The following is a 22,823-nucleotide window of genomic DNA, read 5'->3' on the forward strand; positions in this document are numbered from 1 at the left end:
AGCTGCCTCACTGGGACCGGCCCAAATACAGACACAAAAACGAGCACTGTTTCAGGCACACGCACCCCTGCAAGTGGAGATACAACTACCTGCAAACGTGAAGATAAGGGTGTAATTGTTCCTGAAAATATAGGGCCAGATAAACATCAAGATACAAACATTAAAGATATAAGCAGGAGAGAGCCAACAGGCCACACTGTTGCCGAAGGAGATTATATTGATATTCTTCAGGCAACTCTGCTTTTTAGTCGAGCTCAGTCAGCAACTGAAGAACAACAGAAATTAGAAGAGCAAATGCAATCGCATGCACATATCGAACCGCAAAGGCAAAGATATCCACACAGACGAGCACCAATGGAGCCTAACACACAGACACCACCTCAAGCACAGTCACAAGCACATGGGCAGTTACCTACAAAACCACGAACACAAAGTCATTCTGGATCAGAGGCTGCTGTATCATTAACGCCCAACATGTCCGCCGAAACCTCTCTCCACCATTCCCAATCGCATCACCCTCACCCTGACTCCCTTGAACCTTTTGAGTGTGTCCGCACTGTCCGGTTCTCAGAGAAACCCTGTACCCCGTGCATGAGGAGAAGACAAGGCGGAAAGGCGTCCAATTCTCAGGAGCTGAGGTGTCGATACAGGGACTCCTACCAGGCTGCTATACAAAACCCTGTCCCCTTTGGGCAGGAGAAGGACAGGGGGAATATGTTAGCAGTGGTGGAGGAGGATGGTGATTTCTCACAGTGTGACGAAAGACTACCAGAGACTGAAACAGTGGATCCATGGTGCAATGCTGAAGGAACAGGGTTTGATCCCGGGATGCAACACCAGTCTCCTCCCTCTGTCAGTGGAGCCACCTGTAAGGAGTCAGGAGAGAAGAACACTGTTCCATATTGGAAAAAAGGAGAGACAAACACTGCCCCCTGTATGGATTACAGGAGAACAAATGTTTTAAATGTCGGCGGTCTACCAGAACAAGCAACTGAAAGGACCACTCTGCGATTCAGGGAACCAAGAGATGCACACTCTGTCAAAACTTATGGCAATTTACACAATGTGAACGGGACAAGCTTGAAAGATCCTAACCAGTCAGACATGATCTCTGCCAAACACCACAGAATACCGGTTACTTCAACTGAAATTTCAGCAATGAACATGACCCTCAAGCCTCGTGAGAGGCTACAAAGCAGAACCAATTCCACGGGAGTGAGTCCAAACTTTCCTAAGCCTCTTTCAGCACCACAGAACAGACATGAATCCATTTCAGATGGAAGATGTTCATCCCTCTCCACAGCTGTGGTGCACACCTCGGAGAAGTGTGCGCTGGTTATTGTCGAAGGTCAAAACATTAGAAGAAGGGAAAACACTGGCTCCTGTGCAGAGATTCCCCAGCTGCATGTGGTCAAATGTAAAAACAGCACAGCCTTTGGACTGGTTTCACCCAAGATCAACAGGAGGAAGATGGTCATTCCAGGTACAAAGTAATGTTGTTCTTATATCATATTCAGATCTAATTTGATCTTTAGCATGGTTCAATAGGTTGATTTCATTGTTGTTTACCAACAGATGAAAATCATCCTTCATCAGCCTCCTTACAGCTAAATGTGTCCACGTTCTACAGATGCCGCTCAGCCTGGCAGTGAGTTCATAACCAGTAGAAATGGCCATCAGATGGAGAACCCATCACAGACAGATCCACCTCCAGCAACAGAGACACAGAAGGTCCCCCAGGCTGCCTCTACTCGTCCCAGACCTGACCACCTTCCACTGGGATCCCCAGGCCCCAGAGCCCACCCCCTCTACTTAGGAGTGGCCTCCATCACAGGTAAGTTAGTTTGAGAAAAACATGAAATATATCTATGAAATATATCTGTCTCTTTTGGAGATTAAGTCATTAAGTTACTGGAAATTCTCACTGAGAACAGCATGTCCCCCGATCTTTTCTCTCTCTCTTACCCCTTCAGGTGGCAGAGACAAGACAGGCAGGGCAATAGTTGAGCTCTATGGAGACCACCAGGGATGGAGATCAGCTGTAACCAGCCAAGAGCTCTTACAGATGCTGCTCTACTTCCGCACTATCACCAGGTAGCATCCATATGCCAGTAAATCATGAATGAATCAAGGAATCAACTAATTGACCAAAATTCATACTAGAAGGAACTTTCGGCATCTTTGTGGTCATGTCTGTTTTATTGTGGTCGCTCTTTTTCTTATCTCTGTATCCAGGAGAGAAGTCAGAGAAGCTGGGCTGACGCTCATTTTTGATTCAAAGAGGACAAATCCTCAGCCGCAGCTCTATAAAGCCTTGATGACGCTTCAGGTAAGAAGCACAGAAAGAAAAGGAAATTTGTGTAAAATATTCTCTGATGTATTTGTGATCATCAATAAAAGGGTGTAACATAAATACAAAAAGCATGAATGTGCTTATGATGTATGGAGTGTTAAACTGTTGCAGGAGCAGACTCCCCATGCAGTAAATAGTTTCGTGCTGCTGGTGAATAAGAACAGCCTTCGACCAGAGAGGTGTCCCGGCATCCAGGTCAGCTTTTTCATTCTTTATTAATATCAAAACGCCGCCATTGGAGAAATATTCCTGTGTGGTTTTCTATAAACAATAATTAATCTGTGTCGGCTTTACGCTTCATTGATCTGTTTGATCAAGGTGTGTTGTTAGCCATGCTAGCAGTGTAGCCACATATGGCAATGGCAGTTGGTCAGTGGGTTCTTTGGCTCATCAGACTATAATATCTTGATAACACATTACCTTGCAAATGTAACATTCAGGGGTCCCCAGAGGATGAATGCTCATGACTTTTCTAATCCGTCTTAAATTGTGTCTTGAAATATCTCAACATCAACTGACCATCAACTTTGGGAGTCCCAGAAGGGTTTCAGTTGACTTAACAATCAGACATTTTCGTATTTAATAGGATTAAATATTGACCAACTGTTAATCCAAATAGATCCGTGTACAGTGTAAAATAATGTAGGTGCAAACTGAGTGTGAGTATACTTCAGGAAAAACTACCATGAAATCTGTTGTATTTCTAACTTCAAAGGTTGCTTTAGCACTATGGTCAGGAGAATTGTGCACATATACAGCTTATACATTGAGGATAATACTTTGTAATTTTGGAGTTTTTTTTAAGTTATTGAGGTAAGATGAAAAAAAGAAGAATGAGATGTACGGTAGTATGTTAAGACACAAAGGGGGTCATGCGGTGAATTATGACGTAAGAATTTCCCTGTTGTCCATTCTGAAGCTTTGAAAACGTGTCGATGTGACTTTGACACTTTTTGCCTCAAAGCAGACTGAAGTGGTGACATCCATGAAAGCCTTGTTCAAGCTGGTGGAGGTGAGTCAGCTCAGCTCCCGCCTGGATGGCACACTGTCTCACAGCCACTGTGACTGGATAGAGCTGCACCAGGTGAGACAGTCAATACATTAGCTCCCTCCTCTGCACTGACTCTGAACTACACATGATTCACTCACGTCCACATCTTTCATTCTCTAGAAACTTTTCCCATTTGTGTCTGATCTTCATGAGGCGTCCAGCCTTCTTCTGAGAGCCATCAGCAAGTTAGAGGAGCCCCAGAGGACAGACACTGTACAGGTACCTCAATGCTGACTGTTTACTCATGTTGCTGTTTGGGCCTTGAAAGCTGGGTTCATCCTTAGTTACGTAACTCTGTCTTTACTGGTAATAGAGTACATACTGTGTGTATGTGTGTGTGTGTTTTATTAGGAAAACATTTATAGCTCCTCGAGCTATATCAAAGTATGCTTTTGATAAATGCACCTGGAAAACGGCCAACAACGATATTGCTGATTTGAAGGAGTTATTGTATCATCTGCTGATCTCAAAACGTCTTTTTGCCGTACAGACTTTGCAGCAGTGCATGATGGACCAGAGGACTCTGATGAGGAATGTCCTGGAGGACAGTCGATTGGTCAGCCTGCAGAGGGAGGGCGGGGCCATCCTGGCGAGGCTGAGAAAGGAGAGTGACCTCAAATACCCACACTGCGAGGACCTCAGGTAAACTCCTGCTCTCATCTGCTGTATTTATGTATTATGTACACTTATAGCTATTGGCTCTTCAGTCGTTTTTGGTATAAGCTTGTTAACACCGTTGATACCCTGTGATTGAATATACATCTAGCTGCTAGAAAATATAGATTAAACATATTCCTACAACAACCACACCACAAATACCTCACTTAATTATTAACTTGTGCAGCTGCAGCACACTTCCAGGCTTATTATTTGATAGCAAGTGATTTCAGATACACAGGACAAAAACAAATAGGAGCCTCTTGTCCTTTGAAGAGGAAACACCATCATATTTTGAGATCAAAATGTAGCCACAACACAACATCTGACTCTGTGCAACTGAAAAGCAAAAGTTGAGTTTAATTATTTTTTTTGCCACAGTTGGCTGTCCTAAGCCATTTATTTTTCCAGTTAAGCGACGTCATGCCTAAATATGCTGCCCAATCCTTATCTTCCAGAACACTAGTTCACTTGATCTCTTATTTGCCTTTCTTACGTCTGTGATCTGTCTCTTTCCCGTACGCAGTGATGCAGTGGACTCGGTGACCAGCCTGTACAACCACGTGGAGGAGCAGGCTCATGTCCTCGTGCAGAGGTCCAACATGTCACTGGAACACCTGGAGTATCTACTGCAACTCAGAGAAGTGGAGGGACACTTCATGCAGGTACGTTTTTAAAAAACTGACCGTCAAATCTGTATTGCAGTTTTCTGGGACTGATGGTTAAGTTGCTTAGCTCTGGGCCGGCTTGTTCTTTTACCTAACAACTTTATCAATTTATTTACATTTTGCTCTTATATTGGACACTCTCTCTCAAACATATAAACAATGAAAAAGAAGCATACAATCCTCCACCCACTGACTCTCTACAGCAGTATACTGAATTAAGAAAGTGCAACAACCGCAATGTACATTGCATTCAGCTCATGCTCATGCCAATAAACACAACATATGTGTCCATCGTCCGTGACTGCAGATGCAACAGTGGTTTCATGTAGAGGGAGCGCGCCACCTGCTGGAGGTTGAATCAGTCAACAACTCTGGAGACCGAATGGAGCAGATCCTCAACAGCTTCACTGGTTTCCTTATCGAAGCAAATGTGAGTGTGTTTTCTTGCGTCCGTCATGTAGTTATGTGTCTCTGTCTGTCCACCCGTCTGAATCTCTCTCCCTCCTCCTCCAGGAACGAAGGCACCACGCCATGACGTTGGTGTCAGAGGCAGAGCGACTGCAGCAGAGCGGGTTCCCCTACCCAGAGACGGAGGCGTTCGGGACTCTAGTCAGCACCTTCAAGTCAGGCCTGGAGGACATTCTGTGCAGGGCGGAGGCATCTGGCAGGGAGCTGCAGATCATGGTCAACGTGTGTGATTTTTGTGAGCAGGTTGGTGTAAAATAAATCATTATCAGTATTCAAAGTTCAAGTAATCAAGATCAGTATGTAGCTTGTGCTCTTCGACTGTTTATATTACTCTTTTGCAAATATCATTTTTGGCAGGAATGCAATTATGTTGCTCCAGCATATAGATAAGTAACTACTATAATGAGTCTACATCCTAAACGTAGAATGATGTAGGACCGAATTAAATCAATTACACACGAATGTTGAGCAGCTTCAAATGCCAAAATCAGTAATTATTAGTGAACTCAGTAGATTATTCAACTATTCAACTGTTCAAATACTTTAGCAGAGACTATAATTACTGGTAGACCAATTATGTTGTTGGAGAACAATTAATGAAAATGTAGCATTTGATGTTGCTTTGATGCTCCTTTCTCTTGTGATGTAATCTCAAAATAATTAGGTCATTACTTCTCGACAGAGATTGATTGGTATATCCATATAATCTCATGCTGTTTTGTTTTTTCCACAGATATTTAATGCATAAGGCATGTCTATTGTATGATTACAATTATTATCACTGTAAATGTGTAAAAGAAAACCTCTGTACTCTCCAAACAGGCTACAGCTCTCGCCAGCGAATGCATTGAGTACCTGGACCAGAATCAATCCAGAATCCACACAATGCAGGACCGTGACCAGACTACAACAGCTGTCAATCAAACAAACACTCAGCCAATACAACACCAAAACCAAGACCGCAGAGTGAGCACTGCATCCCTTTGCCCGTCTGATAACCACGCAGCACATGCCTCAGGCCCAACCACCACCACCAGTGTTTTACTGTCAAGCAATGACACCTCCGTCCTCCAGACTTTCCAAGACAGGTTCCTCCAGTTTAGCCCAGAGAGATTTCAGGAGGCGAAGGCCCAGGCCAGCGCCCTGCAGGGCTCCAGGGGGATGCAGGTCTGGAATGTAGCCTGGCTGAGATGCCAGGAGGCCAGGCAGCAGCTTCAGGAGAGGATGCAGGATGTGGAGGAGGTTTTCCAACATCAACCAGATTCTAGCAGCTGGTGTGAACTTCACTATGTTGATGTGGCCAGCACTAACGTTCAGACGCCGTCCTCCGGTGGCCAGAGTCTGGTGGTACAATCGACGCCCGGGCCTCGGCACCCGCAGTGGGGGGGCATCGTGACGGGAGCGGTGGATTTAGGGAAGAGAAGGCCGATCCTGGGCAGCAACAACACTAACTCAACGACTGTAGCCTGCTGTAACATCACACCTGAGGATCACAGTGATGCTGGAACCAGCCAGGGGTCAAAGGTCACTCCACAGTCACCTCCCAGGTAATTTGTTGGTACATTCATCTCACTCAACAAGGATTTAGTCGTTTGTTGATTCGCTGTGACATTGCTGTTAAAAAGCACCACTTGTTGAAATGTGCCTGAAACATTCTAGACGCTGCTGATATCTGCTTTTTTTAAATGGCTTGAAACCATTTAATAATAGGTCAGCAAGAAGAACAGAAAGAGAGACGAGGAGGAGACAGACGAGGAGTGAGAGGGACGCTGCTGCTTTGTCTCAGTCCCACACTGTCGGGTGCCAGTGGTTTCCATGGGGACGAGGTCTTGGAGCGAGGTCGGCGAGCCAGGACTCTTGCACCACAGGAGCAGCAACAGCGGGGTCGTCCACTCCCCCGGAGCAGCGGCTTCGACCCCCATCATCCTGCTCCCACCACGGTCAGCCGTCCTGTCGGATCCTCCAGGAGGCTCAGAAGTTCCAGATCTCCCGCCACGGGAGCTTCTGCTCAGAAGAGTCCTGTATGAGCGACCGGGGGGCTGCAGGGTGTAACGGGACTTCATGCGGCAAGCACTCCAGCCTGCCCATCGGGAGATATGAGGGGGCGTTTTGTTTGGCAAGTCCACAGGAGAGTGCCGGCGATGCCCTGTAAGTTTACTACATGTTGGAAAATATGCTTGTAAGATAATATTTAGTGAGTTGAATGCCTTTAATCTTACTCATCTTGTAAGTCTTAATGAGATTTAATTTGCTCTTTCTGTCTGTAAGCTTCCAATGAAGTACTACAGGTACTGTTCTTCTGATTCTCTTCGCTTCTCTTTTTATACTTGTCAACCTGGTGGATTATTGAACCCCTCTGTTGACAGTAAAGGCTGTCAATGAGATCGATGTATCGCATTGGGCTCAGTCATACGTAGGGATATCCCGGTAACATCTTTGGCCCCTGACAACAAATTGAGTCCATTGTGAAATGCAATCAAATTAATATATATTAGGTTTTTCTTCTTCTTTTTTTGCGATGTAATAGAGTTGCCTGCCTATTTGGCTACGGTAAGCAAACAGCAAACTTATTGAATCAAGTTAAATATGTTTGCAGCAGAGGAGCTGACATGCAGGATGGGGAGGTGTTTTACTTGTCCGTGCACAGGGGCTCATTCTCATAATTCATTCATACTTGGCGTGTTTCTTTATTATTTGCAAACACTAAAAGCTAAATTATATATTATTGAAGAGCACTTATCAAATTCACATTACAGTGTGCATAACAACAAACGCATAACACACAATGATAAAATGTAGAACATGTTACCAGGCAAGTATAAGGAAAAAAAGAGTAATGAACTTAAAGTGATGAATGATTACGCTCAACTTCATTCTCAGAGCAAAGCACAGTGCAAATCATTAGTTCAAAATCAAAGGAATAATTATAAGAAAGCCTTTGGATATATAGATAGAATAGAATATGTACTGTAGTTTACTGAGTAACAGTCTGTGTTTGAAGTTGGTGGAGATTTGTTCTGTTTGTGTCACCAGGCGGCTGCAGCGTGTCCTGGAGGAGCTGGTGTTCACGGAGAGGGAGTACGTGCGCTCACTGGGCTACATCTTGACCCACTACCTCCCCCTGCTGGACAGACCAGACATCCCCCAGGACCTCAGGGGCAAGCGAGGAGTCATCTTCGGTAACCTGGAGAAGCTTTACGACTTCCACAGTCACTACTTCCTGCCAGAGTTGGAGGCCTGCCAGAGGGAGCCCGGCATGGTGGCCCGCTGCTTTCTCAGACATGTGAGAAGTTAGATATTGTATATTATTTCTGTTCATCATGTTTGTATTTTGTTTTGTAGTTTTAGCGTAGTTTTTTTATCTGATTGTGTTCATCAACATTTTATGTATTTGTCTTTTTCTTCTTTTTTTTATTGTTTAATTGAAATTACAGAATAGTTACATCCTACTTCTCAAGATGTGATGAGACAGAAGTCGACACATACAGTAGCAGGATTTCAGTCAAAGTTATCATGATAGATGATTGTTGGCTTTTTAATTTTTGTCCTAATACGGTTTAAATCTTTCCACAGAATGAGAGTTTTGGCCTGTACGCTCTGTACAGCAAGAACAAACCTCTGTCAGACGCCCTGATCCTGTACCGTCGCCATGACATCTTCAAGGTCAGTTTACGTGTCCTGTCTTTCTCTTAACTGAAACATACAAGCAGGAGAGTTTCCCATTTGAAATATTCTTCAGCAGTTGTTCTACACCCCTTTCCTTTTGATGGTAACACTGTGTAGGCTCCATCTTCTTCAGGAACTCAATTCTCATTTTAGGACAAATCTTAGAAGTTGCATTTTGAACTCCGATGGCTGCGGTAGTCGTCACACCCTGGGAGTACTAGTGTCATGCTTTACCTTCTCAACTTCACAGTCCCACTTTGTTTCCCCTCACAGAAGAAGCAGCAGGAGCTGGGGGACATGATGGACCTTTCATCCTACCTGCTGAGGCCCATCCAGAGGATCAGCAAGTACAGCCTCTTGCTTCAGGACATGCTGGCTCTGGCTGGCTCACACAGGCCAAAAGACATGATCCAGGATACACTGCTCGCATCTAGTGTGTGCGCACAAAGTGTGTGTGGCCCGGGGTCGTATGTGCCTGATGTGACGAGCAGTGAGAGGGAGCGGGAGAGGGCTGAGATCCAAGCTGCTGCAGACCTGGTTCGGTTTCAGATGCGTCACGGCAACGATTTGCTCACCATGGACGCCATCCTGGAGTGTGATGTAAGATATCAAAATGACAGGAAAGATATACCCGATACACAGCAGTTACATTCAGTTAACAGTTTTCCTTTCTGCTCTGCTGTACATCTTTCTGCCCTATCAGGTGAATTTGAAAGAGCAGGGCCAGCTGATTCGCCAGGATGAGTTCACAGTCTTCTTCAGGAAGAAGAAATGTGTCCGCCGCATCTTTCTCTTTGAAGATCTCATCCTCTTCAGCAAGACCAAGAGGACAGATATTGGCAACGATGTTTATGTCTACAAGCAGTCATTTAAGGTCTCTAACACATCCTTGAATTTATTACCGAAAAAAGCCTAATTACCCCTTGTTTTGCTGTCTAGATTTACAGTATATTCTACATCACAGGTGTTTTCTATTATCCAGTTTTGGTGCAAAGCTCCAGTATGCAAAGCTTCCTCGTGAAACCAAAACATCTAACCACATTATTTACATCAGTGTCATTTCTGTGTCTGATTGTGTTTTATCTCCCAGACGAGCGACATTGGGATGACCCACAACTCAAGTGTGAGCAGCTTGTGTTTTGAGATCTGGTTCCGCAGAAGAAAAAATGAAGACACCTACACACTGAAGGCCTCCAGCATGGAGGTGAAGAAAGCGTGGACCACCGACCTGGAGAGGATTCTGTGGGACCAGGCCACTCACAGTAGAGGTAGTAACAGCATATCTTATTTATAAAAGCACTTAGCTAATAGTACAGTTTACAAAGTGCTGGACGGGATTTAAGAAAACGTGTTTTTAATAAACTATATGTTTCAGAGCTGCGCATGCAGGAAAGGGTGTTCATGGGAATGGGCCGTAAACGCTTCATGGACATTCAACCCAGTGACGCTGCCATCTGTGACCGAGCGGTCAGCTGCGCCCTGCCTGGGAGAAGTAAGCAGCATAACAACACACAAAACGCTTCTTTACAACAGAATTTTAGGATATTTTCTTCAGACTGGCAGCAACTGAAGTGAAAACATTTTACACTCCAAACTTAGTACCACTTTATTCATAATACAGAATATATCTGTGGTTATGGCTCAGTTGATAGATCAACCTTTTAACCACAAGGTTGGCGTTTAAATCCACGGCTCCTACCGTCCGCATGTCGAAGTGTCCTTGAGCGAGACATTGATACCGAAGTTTCAATGCTTAAGATGGTTAAATGCAGAGGTCAAATTGCATGTATTTACCTGTATGTATGTATGTATGTAACTGTACATACAGTTATTGAAACTTTGTTGCAGTGTTTCAGGGCGTTTTCACACCTTCAGTTCGTTTGCTTTGTTCCGATTCAGGGATTAATATGATACAATGTTGCAGTTTGTGTTCACACTGCAACATTTAACAGCGGACTAAATCTTGTAAACAAATGCCACGCGCGAGCAAACTGTTCTCTCATTGGTCCGATTCTTATGCGGCTATGAAGGCTTAAAAGGCTCTGTTGCTTCTTTTTTTTTTATTTTTTATTAAGGGGGGGGGGGGGGGGGTGCGCGAACCCAGTCGGGATGTAGAAGGGGGTGCGCGGCCTAAAAAGTTTGGGAACCGCTGATCTACAGGGTTAAGTATGTGTCAGGATTTTACCTATACACGGGACTGCAGGACCTCACACGACCATCATTCCTACTAGTTATTGATTACATTTTATTGACAAAATGTATTGAAGATATATGGGCTAGCAATGGTAGCATGCTAACGTGCTAAATTAAAAGGCTGAACATTGTAAACATTACACTTCCTAAGCAATAGCATGTTAATATTGTGAGCATGTCAGTATTGTACTTAAAGCACTCATGTGTACAGCTTCACAGGGCAGCTAGCATGGCTGTAGACTCGTTTTTTTTTTACTAATTGTAAAAAAACTAAATACATTTTCTTGAAATAACTGCTTGTGCCTTCTTTGCTCACTGACCCAGCCCGTTAATTTGTCATTGATGGCATCGATCTATGTGTGTCGTCAGTGCCTGTGGCCTGTTGTTCACACAGGGGCTTAGACTATCCACGACCACACTCCATTGGCTCTGGCAGCACCGCCTCCACCACCCTCAGCCAATCATCTTCCTCCTCTGGACGGGGCTCACTGCCCCCTGCTGGTTATCCAGGGAACCAGTCACAGGGGGCGGAGGAGACCAGTCTTGCTGTCTGCTCCTCCCCAGAGGGTGTGACTGAAAATGAACTCAACAATCATCATCTTCGTCAGCATCATCTTCATCGTAACTGTGAACAATGGAAGAGGCATCATCCACTGCGTGAGTTTAAAAAAACGTAAACTAGTACAGATGAGGTCCAGTGAACATTTTGATATGATCAACCTAAAGTAGGACATTTGAATATGAGAAAGTATTTTTAAAGCCACTGCTGATTCGAAAATAATTTAGTCATGCGCCACCTGGTGGCAGCATCAAGAATGACACCATGTCAGATGTCCCCACTGATATGTATATCTGGACAATGAGAAAATTTAAATGTTCGAATTCCATAATGGTATCCAAAAGTGTTCACAACGTGTGAAGTAAAGCACAAATCTCTGTCTTTTTTGTTTCTTAAAGGGTCCGTTTCTGCTTTAGTGGACAGCACTGAATCATCTGGGGAATGCATCAACCTCTTCAGCAGCTCAGACCGCAGCTACCTGTCTGGCATTGGTGGAGAGTTAGTGGACGACACCTCCTCGATTGTATCCCAGAGTTCAAAGCCCCAGCCACCACTTTGTCGGACCCCCAGTCTGAGGATAGACAGCTCACCAGTGGTTACCAGAAAGAAACCAGGTGTAACCCCAAAACCTCCACATCTGGCTAACACCCAGGAACAGGTGAAGGTGTAACAATATGACCCGCTTAATTGTATGTATATGTATCAACTGAAGACAACGTGTCAAGACTGAAAATGGTCTCAATCACACGTCGTTTCTCTAAAGTTGTGGCGGTTTGAAAAAGATCTGAATGTTTGTCAAGATAAAGTACAACACTCAAGAAACTATGAGCTCTGTTAGAACAGCAAATCCCCAAAACAGATGAATCAGTATTATTAACCAAGAACTCATGTTGTGTTTTGTTTTTTTAAACTATTTTATTGAGTTATGATATAATATTTGATATCTTGCATTGCAGGGGGATGACTTTATAATTGGAAAATCAACAGAAGTTTAACCTTGGATTCCCTGCAGGAGGTAAGAAAGTGAAAATGTAAAAAAAAGAAGATATACATCTTCATTTTCTCATCTTAATGTTGAGTTTTTCCTTTGAAAAGTAAAACATAATCACCAACTTAAATCTGCTTTTAACCTGTCATGTATGTTTTTGTTGTTTGTTACTGTTACGTCATCTCTCTGCCTATTGTTTTTGTTTTTACTATTATATATATTGTATATTCTTACTGTTTTTTATTATCAATGGCTTCTGTTGTTCTTAAACATTGTTGCAGATCATCTGACTGAAGCTGTTCAGTCCTGTGGGAGATGCTATGGCCACCAGACGGACATTTAATCTGTATGAACAAAGTTATTTTATGTGGCTACACAGTCACAAGGCAGTCAGCTTCATCTGGTCACAAGGTTTTGTTTTTAATGATTTACTGAAGCAATTGAGGTTTGATGTGTTGGTAATCATGTGTCAGTCATTCCAATGTGACTGTCCCACATCACATACAAGACCAACAACACTCAGCAAGAAAGAAGAAGAGGCTACTACATGGATGATGTGGTTAACGGACTCATCATGAGACACACTATTGTGTGGGATCTTCTGTGCTGTGCAGCTGGTACAATTATTAATATGCAGGGATCAATGAAGGTTGCATGTATTATCTTCATGGAAATCCACAGCTTGTGTGAAAGAAACACACAGGACCAGCATCACCACGCATCCAAGTGTATCGCTCTGTGCGTCATGCTCCTTTTTCCTCTGTTAGCAGGCAGAGCAGAGCATCATTATTCTCTTGACAACTGAACCACGTTGTTTTGGTTACATGTATTATTATTATAGATGTAATTCATATATAAAGATGTTTCTTTTTCCCCACACCTAAAGGGTTTCCTATTTATTTCTTATGGGCCATTTTTATACTGCTGCTGTCTGTCTAAACATTTGTTTTTTTCTGTCTGGCTTTGAGATTCTTACAGTAGTCCTGTATTTAATAATTTATCAGATGGGACTGACCACTTGCATATGTGTGTTTTCATATCTGGATTTGAACTACTCTGTAACCCATGCATTTAATACATAGATAAAACTATCTTGAAAGACCAGGTTGTCTACACAAGTGTAATTATTGCATATTCACAGATGACTCAAAGCTTCCAGGCAAATGGTTCCATATACTGATCAATGCTCCAGCTACACCCGCATAGAACATGACCATTACAAAAAAGCATTTTTCAGAATATTTTGTAATCTTAATAAATTATTGATGAATTATTGTCATCCTCTGTTTATTTTATTTTAAAGTCACTGACTTTGTATGACATGGAAGATCCATATTTGTATTGCTTACTTGCTTTCTTCCCAGCTTTTTCTTTTCCTTGATATGTTGATGTGTTATTATTTGCTGATTTAAATGTAGAGGCGATTGTTTGTTATTTTGTTTCCTTTTTTCTAAGATTGGAAATGTGTGGTTTCTTCCGTCTTAACTGACAGACTGCAGGAACATGAAGGTATGGTCCCAGACTGTGTTGAGGCTTCACTTCCTCATTCCATAGAACAGCCATTTCTCAGAAGGACAGCCAGACACTGATTGCAAAAGGTTTAATTTCCCTGTGTGCAGGTTTCAGTTTGCTGCTAAACACCACTGCAGTTGAAATCAGTGTTTCAGTTCTTTATTTTAAGTTGCATGGGTATTTCACTGGCTAAAATGATTTATTACATTTTGCGCACAAATTAGATGAAATATAGACCGACAGTCCCTTCTGTTCAGCCTTCATCGAACTGTTTTTATCCATGCAGCAATCAGAAAAAACGCACACTCAAGATGCAGTTTCATTACCTTTTGGCAACTTCCCCCAGTAACTCAAAACTGTAAAAGTGAAAGTCCTATCATATGACGTGAGAAAAAGATGTTGCGTATTTTACTGCCTTGCAACATAAACAGTTTATAAGTTGCAGAAAGGTTTTAACTGTGTGATGGGAAATTACACTATATAATTTAATTTTACCATTTCTGATTAATCTTGAATTATAATATTTTATTTATGTTAAATCATAAATTAATTGAAAAAAAAAATGTACATAAATCGTTTATGAAAAAAATGTCGCTAAAAAGAATCTGGTACACGTAGATGTATTGAGTTATGTTATATTCTATATTATGTGACACACAAAAGAATAACCTCAATTGTGAAGCAGCAGAAATCTAAAGGTCAGTGTCAAATTGATGAATAAAGAGGAAGTCTAAAAAGTCTAAAAAAAGTCTAAAAACAGAACTACCGATGCAACAAATAGACAGATGGGGGCGTCAAGATCAGGTTTCACATACTATAAATACAAGGGCCGTTACACTGCAGGGCCGTGAAGCTATAAGCACAGGCTGCAGCTGAAGGGTCACTTTCCACACAGAAGTGGAGGGGCAACAACTGCAGACATGAGTCAAGGTAAGGACGAAGAAAACCTTTATTTGTCTCATATTGTAGGTCAGTGGTTCAAACGTTATTATTGGGAAGTATTATCTGCAGCTGAATATGCATTTACTCTGTGTTACTTCACAGAGTCAAACTATTTTAAAGTGTCAGATTGAAAGTCAAATATGAAACGTGATCAGCAGGAATGTTGGATGACATTAGATACGTCAGATCTGGAGTCGAGTAACACGAGCGAATGTCTTGCTGATTTCTTGGGATTTATCATCTCGAGAAACATTCCTACAGAGCGATCACATTTAGATAAAGTCATTAAGTTATGAAGTCAAATTTTCACATTTGTTGTCTGTTCTGTTAACTTGTTAATTAATGTGACAAGTGATCTGTGTGTCCATCTCTACACACAGCTTTGGATATTGAGCACTGTGATCTTGACATCAAGAGCAACAGCAGTAGCCATCATACAGACCTGTGTGGAGAGGAGCGCTTGATTGTGAGAAGGGGACAGCCCTTTAAGATCATTTTACATCTGAAACCTGGCAGCAAAGGGTTCACACCGGGTGAAACAAGCTTCACATTCATCGTTGAAACTGGTAAGCTTCTTGTTTCTGTGTTTATTCACAGTGTGTGAGTGAGAAAGATGCATTTGGTGGGAGCGTGTAGGCAGGAATGCAAGTATGCTTGAGGATTTGTGTTTCTCTAATCTGGATTTATATTAAATTGTTAAGTCCATTTCTGTCTCTCCAGGTCCGTTACCCAGAATAGAATCACACACCAAGGTTCATTTTGGTCTGCATGACTCCACAGTGGACACTGAGTGGAGCGCATCTGCCTCTAATGATCCGTCCGGAAACACAGTTAATGTATCTGTCAATTCCTCACCCAACGCCCCCATAGGGGTCTATTCTCTGACTCTGGACCAGGGCGGGCAGAAGACCAGTTTAGGACAGTTCACCCTGCTTTTTAATGCTTGGTGCTCCAGTGAGTACATAATGTTTTTCCTCCAAATGATATATGATGATTTATGTTATGTCTTTCCTTTCTTATCAATGATCGTTGTGTTTACATCATTTGCAAAACGAAATGTATGTTAAAACAATAAGATAAGTTACAGTCCACCTGCGGCTGTAAAGCATTGAAATGTCAAATTTGAAATTTCACTGCACATTGAATATGATCATGCCGGTCTAAATGTGTGCTCTGTCTGTACTGGCTCACAGGTGATGCTGTTTACATGCGCAGTGAGATGAAGAGGCAGGAGTATGTTTTAGCACAATCTGGACAGATCTACAGAGGAACACCTCAACGAATCAAGGGGAAAGCCTGGAGCTTTGGACAGGTACACAACATGTCAAATGTTATTTGTTCGATAAAGATCAACAAACTGTGTATAATCTCTAAATTATTCTTCACTGACAGAAAAGAGCAATAGACTTGGCACTACTTTAGAATACACGTATGTTAATCAATCATAAGATTTCTTCCATAAAGTTTACTCTGATAATAATACTGTCATTAACCAAATGAACGTGCTTAAAAAGCGCTGCTCCACTAATCTCCTTCCGTCTCATCTGTTTGTCCGTCTTTAGTTTGAACCAGGAATACTGGATATCTGCCTGAAGCTCCTGGATGAAAATCCAAAATTTGTCTCGGACGCCGACAAGGACTGCTTTGCCAGGAGAAATCCCATTTATGTGACCAGGGTGCTGAGTGCTATGGTAGGTCTGTGTCCAAGCTTCAGTAAGACCCTGTAGATGTTATTTAACCAGCTTGTGAATAGCCTTCATTTTAGCTGTGCAGGCAGAGATTACCATGCTGCACCAGAAAAGACTCTCTGTCTGCTACTTTATATTCCGAGTCCCATATCGTTCTGCAGGGGGGACCAGGGAAAACCATTCTCCTTCTTTTGAAAGTTCATCGTATCCCCAGGCAACTTTTGTGAGAGATATATGCAGCGAAGAAAGGAGTTTTTATAATCGTGCAGCTCTGATCCCAAGCAGGTGGCAAAGAAGAGTGTAGATAAATTACAAGTCTGTCGGCATGTTTTTCCTCCTGCAAGTCAAAATAGCTAAATGAGAAGTCCAGGTCTATTTCTACTGGTCCAGCAGTTGTCACTACAGTATACAATGATCCCAGGCACAGCACTGACCATGTTTTTTGCACTCATATCGTCAAAACTTTGGTATTTACACGTTTGGTCAGATTAACTGGTTGGCTATGTGTCTTACTAATGCTGCTATCTGCTATGTTTTTTGCTTTGTTATGTTTTTATTTTTCATGCATTCATTATCTGGCATGGCTACATCATTGTAATGCTGATGGATGTCTTAAGAAAATCTGATATGAAAAGAAGGAGTCCTTAAGAGATCTTAAGGCTGATGGAAACGTGTTTTTTCATATTATATTTCTGTATTTATTTCCATTATGTGCTTTAGTTTTAGCCAGTGTTGCTGTCAAAATTGTAAGCATAATTTAGGAGACTTTATCCATGAAGGATCTGCAGACACTTGAAGTTTGGAAAAGCAAATGAAAAAAACTTGAAGCAAACATTGTACATATTGATTTAAAATTGAGACACCACGCAACAATGGAAAGTGACAAAATATAAATGATCGTGAAAGGTTTCATGATCATACTTTCATATTCCCATTCTCTCATTCACTTCTGCTCTCTGTTTATAATTCATCTCTCTCTGTTGTCTTTCCTCTGTCTGTGCTCACAGATCAACAGTAATAATGACAGTGGTGTGCTTGTGGGAAATTGGGGAGAGGTGACCGATGGGGTTCATCCAGGAACGTGGATCGGCAGCGGTGACATTCTGCACCAGTGGGCAGAAAGTGGCCCTGTCCACTATGGCCAATGTTGGGTCTTTGCTGGTCTTGCATGCACAGGTTGGTGCACAGTATGGAACAGTATGAGTGCATGACTGTGTGTTGATTCAGACAGTGTGTGTGTGTGTGTGTGTATATACACAATTTCTTAAAAGGGTACTGACTTCTGCTGTGTTGTCTCTTAGAGCACACTATCTGTTTCATCTCAGTTACATCCTCCACTCCCGTCCACTGCCACATAATCCAACCTTTCTATCAAAACCCTAAATGTAGGAACTAAAGCTATGGCTTTGAAGCGTCTGCTGATTTTATTGTCTTATGGTCTGTGATGAGAGTTGCTATCTCTAGTATGTATTTGCTTGAGTTAGCGGCTGTGATGAAGTGTGGCTTTCCTCCTCCAGTGTCCCGTGCCCTGGGTATCCCATGTCGGGTGGTTACTAACTTTGGGTCGGCTCACGATACCGATGCCAACCTGGTGATAGAAAACCTGTACGATGAAGACGGTAACAGAATGTCTAATGGTGATTCAATATGGTGAGTGTGTGGGAGTGATTATCACCAGGTTGTTGCACATACACTCATTCATGAACACAACTGTCTTCAAAACATCTTATTTGACATTATTGTACTGATCGAAGCATGCTGTTGTTGTTTTGCTATTGTTTACTCATTTTGACCAGGAACTTCCACGTTTGGGTGGACAGCTGGATGACCCGTCCTGATTTGGAATCAAAGTTTGATGGGTGGCAAACCAGTGACCCAACCCCACAGGAGACGAGTGAAGGTGAACTTTGGTTTTAATGTGGAGTTGTTTGTGCTGTTCCCCCAAAACCATTATGGCCAATCTTGTGACAGCTTGTGTTTGGCGTGTTGACTCATTTCGAGACAATTCTCCTTGACATAGTAAAAAGAGGTGATGTATCACCCATCACCACATGTAATGTTTTTCTGTTGTTGTTGTTTTACTATTTTACCTTACACAGATGATTTGCCACTTTTTAGAGATCTGTTACATTTCGGCCGTATCAAGGTAAATCTCTTTTGCAATGAAGTGTTTACACAATTTTAGCTAATTCTCATATTAAGACACTGACTGCAAAACAACAGGTAGTTTTCTTTTAGCATACTTGACCTGCTCATTGTCTCTGGAAGTGATAAATCATCACAAAACATCTTTAGCGTGCGTGGCTTATTTTGTGCGAAATGACTTGTATGACCTGAATTGACTGCTGAAATGAACCCGGTGTGTCTCTGGATGTGTGATGCTGTCAGGGGTTTACTGTTGTGGACCGTCCTCTCTGAACGCCATCAGGGAAGGAGAACTGACCAAGAAGTATGATGCCCCCTTTATATTTGCTGAGGTGAGTTTTTTCTCAAACCTTTTAGTGTAACAAAGGGAATCGCTTGGACTTTATTCACTGCAATGGTTGTAATGAGAGTCCTAGTTTGAGGTCTTATTTAATAACAAGACCTGAGCCAAGCTAACCCACCAAACTGATTCATTTTGTGTTTTGACACATCATTTTAGAGATACTGTTTAAGTATTTGTGTGTAGAAACATATCTTTTTTTCTGCTGTTACAGGTTGTGTCAATTGCTCGTCAAAAATTGCAACCCCATTTAAATGACTGACTGTCTCTATAATTCATGTTGGTTCATGTCATCTCACGCCGTGTGTGGGGTTAGGTTAATGCCGATGTTGTGGACTTGGTGCGCCTGACAAATGGAGAGATGGTCCAGTTCAGTGGATCAACTAAATCTGTTGGACGCTTCATCAGCACCAAGGCTGTGGGCTCAGATGAGAGACACGACATCACACACCAGTACAAGTATCCAGAAGGTACTGCAGACTTCAAAGACGCCAAACCACACACCTATTTAAATATATTCAGAGGATCCCAGTTGCATCTTCAATGTTTTAATAAAAGAATTGTCCATTTTCCCAATTTTGTGCTTTGGAGTCAGTGTGCAGGCGTTATGTTATTCTCCTTCCACTGTCATCAGAGACACACGTGTTACATAAACCTCACACTGTATGAATATAGAACACAGCCACCTGTATTTGACACAGGACCTTGAACAAGACTGTTGCGTTTTTCTGTGAATGTGACGGTTTTCAGGCTCAAAGGAGGAGAGAAAGGTGTACGAGAAGGCACAACACCACAACAAGCTAAAGCAGCGAGGAGAAGAGCCGGGGCCGCAGCTCAAGGTGTGTTTTTTTTTTACTGTTATTACATATGCAGGTGGTAAAACAAATACTGTAGATTAATCACATTGAAAATAACTTAAACTTTGAAGTAACTTAACTAAAACGTTTCTGCAGACATCTGAGAATCGGCACAACGATATGAGAGTTTTCAAAGCAGCACTAGAGCTCCAAATAGCCCCAAATAGGCCACATCCTCTGTGCCACAATTGCAGGTTCGTTCGTCAAAAGAACAGAAACATTAGTTATTCTGTCAAAGGGGACTGCATCAAAGGGAATGCCAATATATGCAAACTGGCAAGAAAAAAGAAAAACGGTCACAAGTGGAAAATAAACAAAATTGGTTGGACAGGCACACAGCACACATGTGGTTATTAGAGATGTTTAACTGGCATGTAGCCTAATATGAAAACGGATTTCATTAAGTGTCCCCTTTAGATAGATAGATGAATGGAAATTAATCCTTAACTGCCATGTCTTCGCTGCATTAGCTTTGAAATTCAATTGACCGCAAACTATTTTATCAGCATGTTCTGTTTCATCCTGCTGATTTTTAGAAAAATTAAATCCAAAAAAAAAAATTGTATTATTGCATGATTTAAATCAAACAAACCGTGTTATAATTCTCTTTTCAGATCAAACTGGCCAAAAACATGATCGTGGGATCGGACTTCGAGGTGTACACTGTCCTCACTAACAACTGCCTGGAAGCAAAGATCTTCAACTTCATGTTCTTCGCTGAAGCTGGTGGCTACAACGGAAGACACGGAGACAGCTGCGGATATACATCAGACAAAGTGGAGGTGCCCGCTGGAGAAGGTGAGCTTCGATCTTAGTGCAAAGACTCAACACCACCCATCTGTCACAATCCCTTGCTGAGATTGCGTTAAAATGGTTTGATTACCTGATTAATATGTGCATAATGTATATGTGTTTTTTTAGAAAAACGTCTGTCCCTAAAGCTGAAGTATAAACGCTATGGATCAGTGATCAGCCCTGACAGGCTGATCCAGCTGTCAGCTATCACCATCGACAAGCAGATGATACATTACCATAAGGCTGAGAAGACCATTGTGCTGGACGAGCCAAAGATGGAGGTCAAGGTATGTGCAACGGAGAGGTGAAAGAAAAGTATTCTTGAGCAATACAAATACTCTCTCGTCTTACATTTTTAAAAAAGCTTTTGCGAATAAATACATAATTTTACATGGTGGCCAAAACGGAACATTAGTAGTAAGATTTCATTGCACGTGAGCTCAAAGCCCAGCAGACATCTCTACATTAGTAACTTTTTATCTTTTCAACATAAAATAAAATGGTGCAGTTTTATATTATTACTTCTCTTTCTGTTTATCTGCTTTTGTACAGCCGGTACATCCTTCTGTTTCTGTTTGTATTTTGTAAAAGTAATGTAACCAGTTAGAATAGAGAGCTTATGTGGAGGTTGGGGCTTAAGTGCTAAGTTAGGTCTGGTAAAGTTGACAGGCCAGATGCCCAAACACTATTTTGTTGTTTCACTAATGTTTTTGTGGGCCTTTCAGTGGTGTCGCTCTAACCTTCTGTTGCAAAGATGGACTTTCTAATTCCTAAAGCCACAAATCTCTCACATGGAATAAAGCGATAGATCTATAGATACTGTACTTTTTGTGACTTAAAAACTTAAATCCTGCCCTTTGTGTTCAGTCATTTCTATTCAGCTTTGACATAAACCAATGTACAGTATATCATTACATTGCAAAACAACTGAAATACCCAAACTTACATTTTTACATGTGTCAGGAGGGTATCGAACCAGCCTTGCTCAGAGAAAGGTTTAGATTGAAGTAGAAATCATTGTATTTCCTGTCATCATTTATTGCAACTCAGTCACAGATTTATTATGACATCATTTTCATCATTATACAACCTCTCACATCATGAAACCTGTTCATCTGAACACCTCACTGCAGCTGGTGGGAGAAGCTACGGTGAACCAGTTGATGACGGCAGAGCTGACCATGTCAAACCCTTTACCAGAGCCGCTGCAGCACTGCAGCTTCACCGTAGAGGGGGTCGGCCTCACTGACGGCAAACCCATAACAGCGAGGTACGTCAACTCCATCCCAACTGTTATGAGCGGATTCAGATGTCAACTATTCCTTTTCCTTCAGTAATGAAATGTTTCTTACAGCCAAGGATAAGAAGCTGTCTTGTGATTTGTATGGTGATGTATTTGCTGGTGATGCTCATTGTGTATAATTATTGCAGGATTGGAACTGTGGGCACTTTACAGGAAGCCAAGGCCAGCGTTGAGTTCAGTCCCACCAGGGCCGGCTCCAGTGTGCTGCTGGTGAACTTTGATAGTGAGAAACTGAAAAACATCAATAGCTCCATCAGTGTTGTTGTGAAGGGATGAGCAGCTGCCAAAGTCTAACAACAGGAACTGCCTTTTCGTCATAATGTTGATTAATCGGACTACAGTAGGTGAGATGACCACTTATCTATGTGTTGTACTAGAACATACCGTACTATTATACTACACACAATAAAAGTATTTTCTTGAGTAATTTCATTATGAAACAATGATCCATAGCCACCTGTTATTATGAGTGTCTGTAGAAGGTTACAATATCATTATTAGAGTTTTCCTTCTGATTTGATCACATTTAAATGTAACAATAAAGCCACTGCTACCAAAGCTGTGAGTAGAGCTTGTTTGTTGAAGAGAGCACTGCTTCCTTCAACTGTCTTTTCAGGAATCATTTTGTCAGCGATGAT

General features: G+C 42.1%; 2 protein-coding genes across 4 annotated transcripts; both read left to right on the top strand.

Moving 5' to 3' along the window:
- Nucleotides 1-1,144: 1,144 nt before the first annotated feature.
- Nucleotides 1,145-13,874, top strand: LOC306780917 (pleckstrin homology domain-containing family G member 4B-like). Of its 3 annotated transcripts, none has more exons than XM_079273453.1 (23): nt 1,145-1,483; nt 1,631-1,834; nt 1,974-2,094; nt 2,236-2,329; nt 2,465-2,548; nt 3,318-3,437; nt 3,525-3,623; nt 3,895-4,046; nt 4,588-4,726; nt 5,037-5,159; nt 5,243-5,440; nt 6,020-6,744; nt 6,908-7,345; nt 8,231-8,480; nt 8,771-8,860; nt 9,137-9,463; nt 9,567-9,737; nt 9,954-10,131; nt 10,239-10,355; nt 11,426-11,713; nt 12,014-12,273; nt 12,572-12,630; nt 12,885-13,874. In XM_079273453.1, the coding sequence occupies exons 1-22, from the start codon at nt 1,159-1,161 to the stop codon at nt 12,608-12,610; spliced, it is 4,542 nt and encodes a 1,513-aa protein (XP_079129579.1). In that variant the 5' UTR covers nt 1,145-1,158; the 3' UTR covers nt 12,611-12,630; nt 12,885-13,874. The 3 variants fall into 3 exon arrangements, with proteins under 3 accessions (XP_079129579.1, XP_079129580.1, XP_079129581.1); XM_079273454.1 differs by having other exon boundaries at nt 3,321-3,437; XM_079273455.1 differs by lacking the exons at nt 12,014-12,273; nt 12,572-12,630; nt 12,885-13,874 and having other exon boundaries at nt 11,451-11,590.
- A 1,064-nt stretch (nt 13,875-14,938) lies between these two features.
- On the top strand, nt 14,939-22,756 carry LOC306781015 (protein-glutamine gamma-glutamyltransferase 2-like). The gene is made up of 15 exons (XM_079273633.1): nt 14,939-15,045; nt 15,438-15,623; nt 15,778-16,011; nt 16,251-16,369; nt 16,620-16,748; nt 17,753-17,921; nt 18,263-18,395; nt 18,542-18,645; nt 19,134-19,222; nt 19,547-19,700; nt 19,981-20,069; nt 20,702-20,885; nt 21,009-21,169; nt 22,016-22,152; nt 22,314-22,756. Exons 1-15 carry the CDS (start codon nt 15,036-15,038, stop codon nt 22,459-22,461), a joined length of 2,046 nt encoding a protein of 681 aa, XP_079129759.1. The 5' UTR covers nt 14,939-15,035; the 3' UTR covers nt 22,462-22,756.
- The last annotated feature ends 67 nt before the right edge of the window (nt 22,757-22,823 follow it).

The sequence above is a fragment of the Melanostigma gelatinosum genome (genome assembly GCF_949748355.1).
Source record: "Melanostigma gelatinosum genome assembly, chromosome: 8".
Taxonomy (NCBI): Eukaryota; Metazoa; Chordata; class Actinopteri; order Perciformes; family Zoarcidae; genus Melanostigma; species Melanostigma gelatinosum.

Coding starts and splice junctions, on each gene's coding strand:
- LOC306780917 (XM_079273453.1), top strand. CDS start 1,159: ATGAACATGACCCTCAAGCCTCGTGAGAGGCTACAAAGCAGAACCAAT. Junction 4,727..5,036: donor TGGAGGGACACTTCATGCAG/GTACGTTTTTAA, acceptor CCGTGACTGCAG/ATGCAACAGTGGTTTCATGT. Junction 6,745..6,907: donor ACTCCACAGTCACCTCCCAG/GTAATTTGTTGG, acceptor ATTTAATAATAG/GTCAGCAAGAAGAACAGAAA.
- LOC306781015 (XM_079273633.1), top strand. Junction 17,922..18,262: donor TGCTGGTCTTGCATGCACAG/GTTGGTGCACAG, acceptor TTCCTCCTCCAG/TGTCCCGTGCCCTGGGTATC. Junction 19,701..19,980: donor CCAGTACAAGTATCCAGAAG/GTACTGCAGACT, acceptor GACGGTTTTCAG/GCTCAAAGGAGGAGAGAAAG.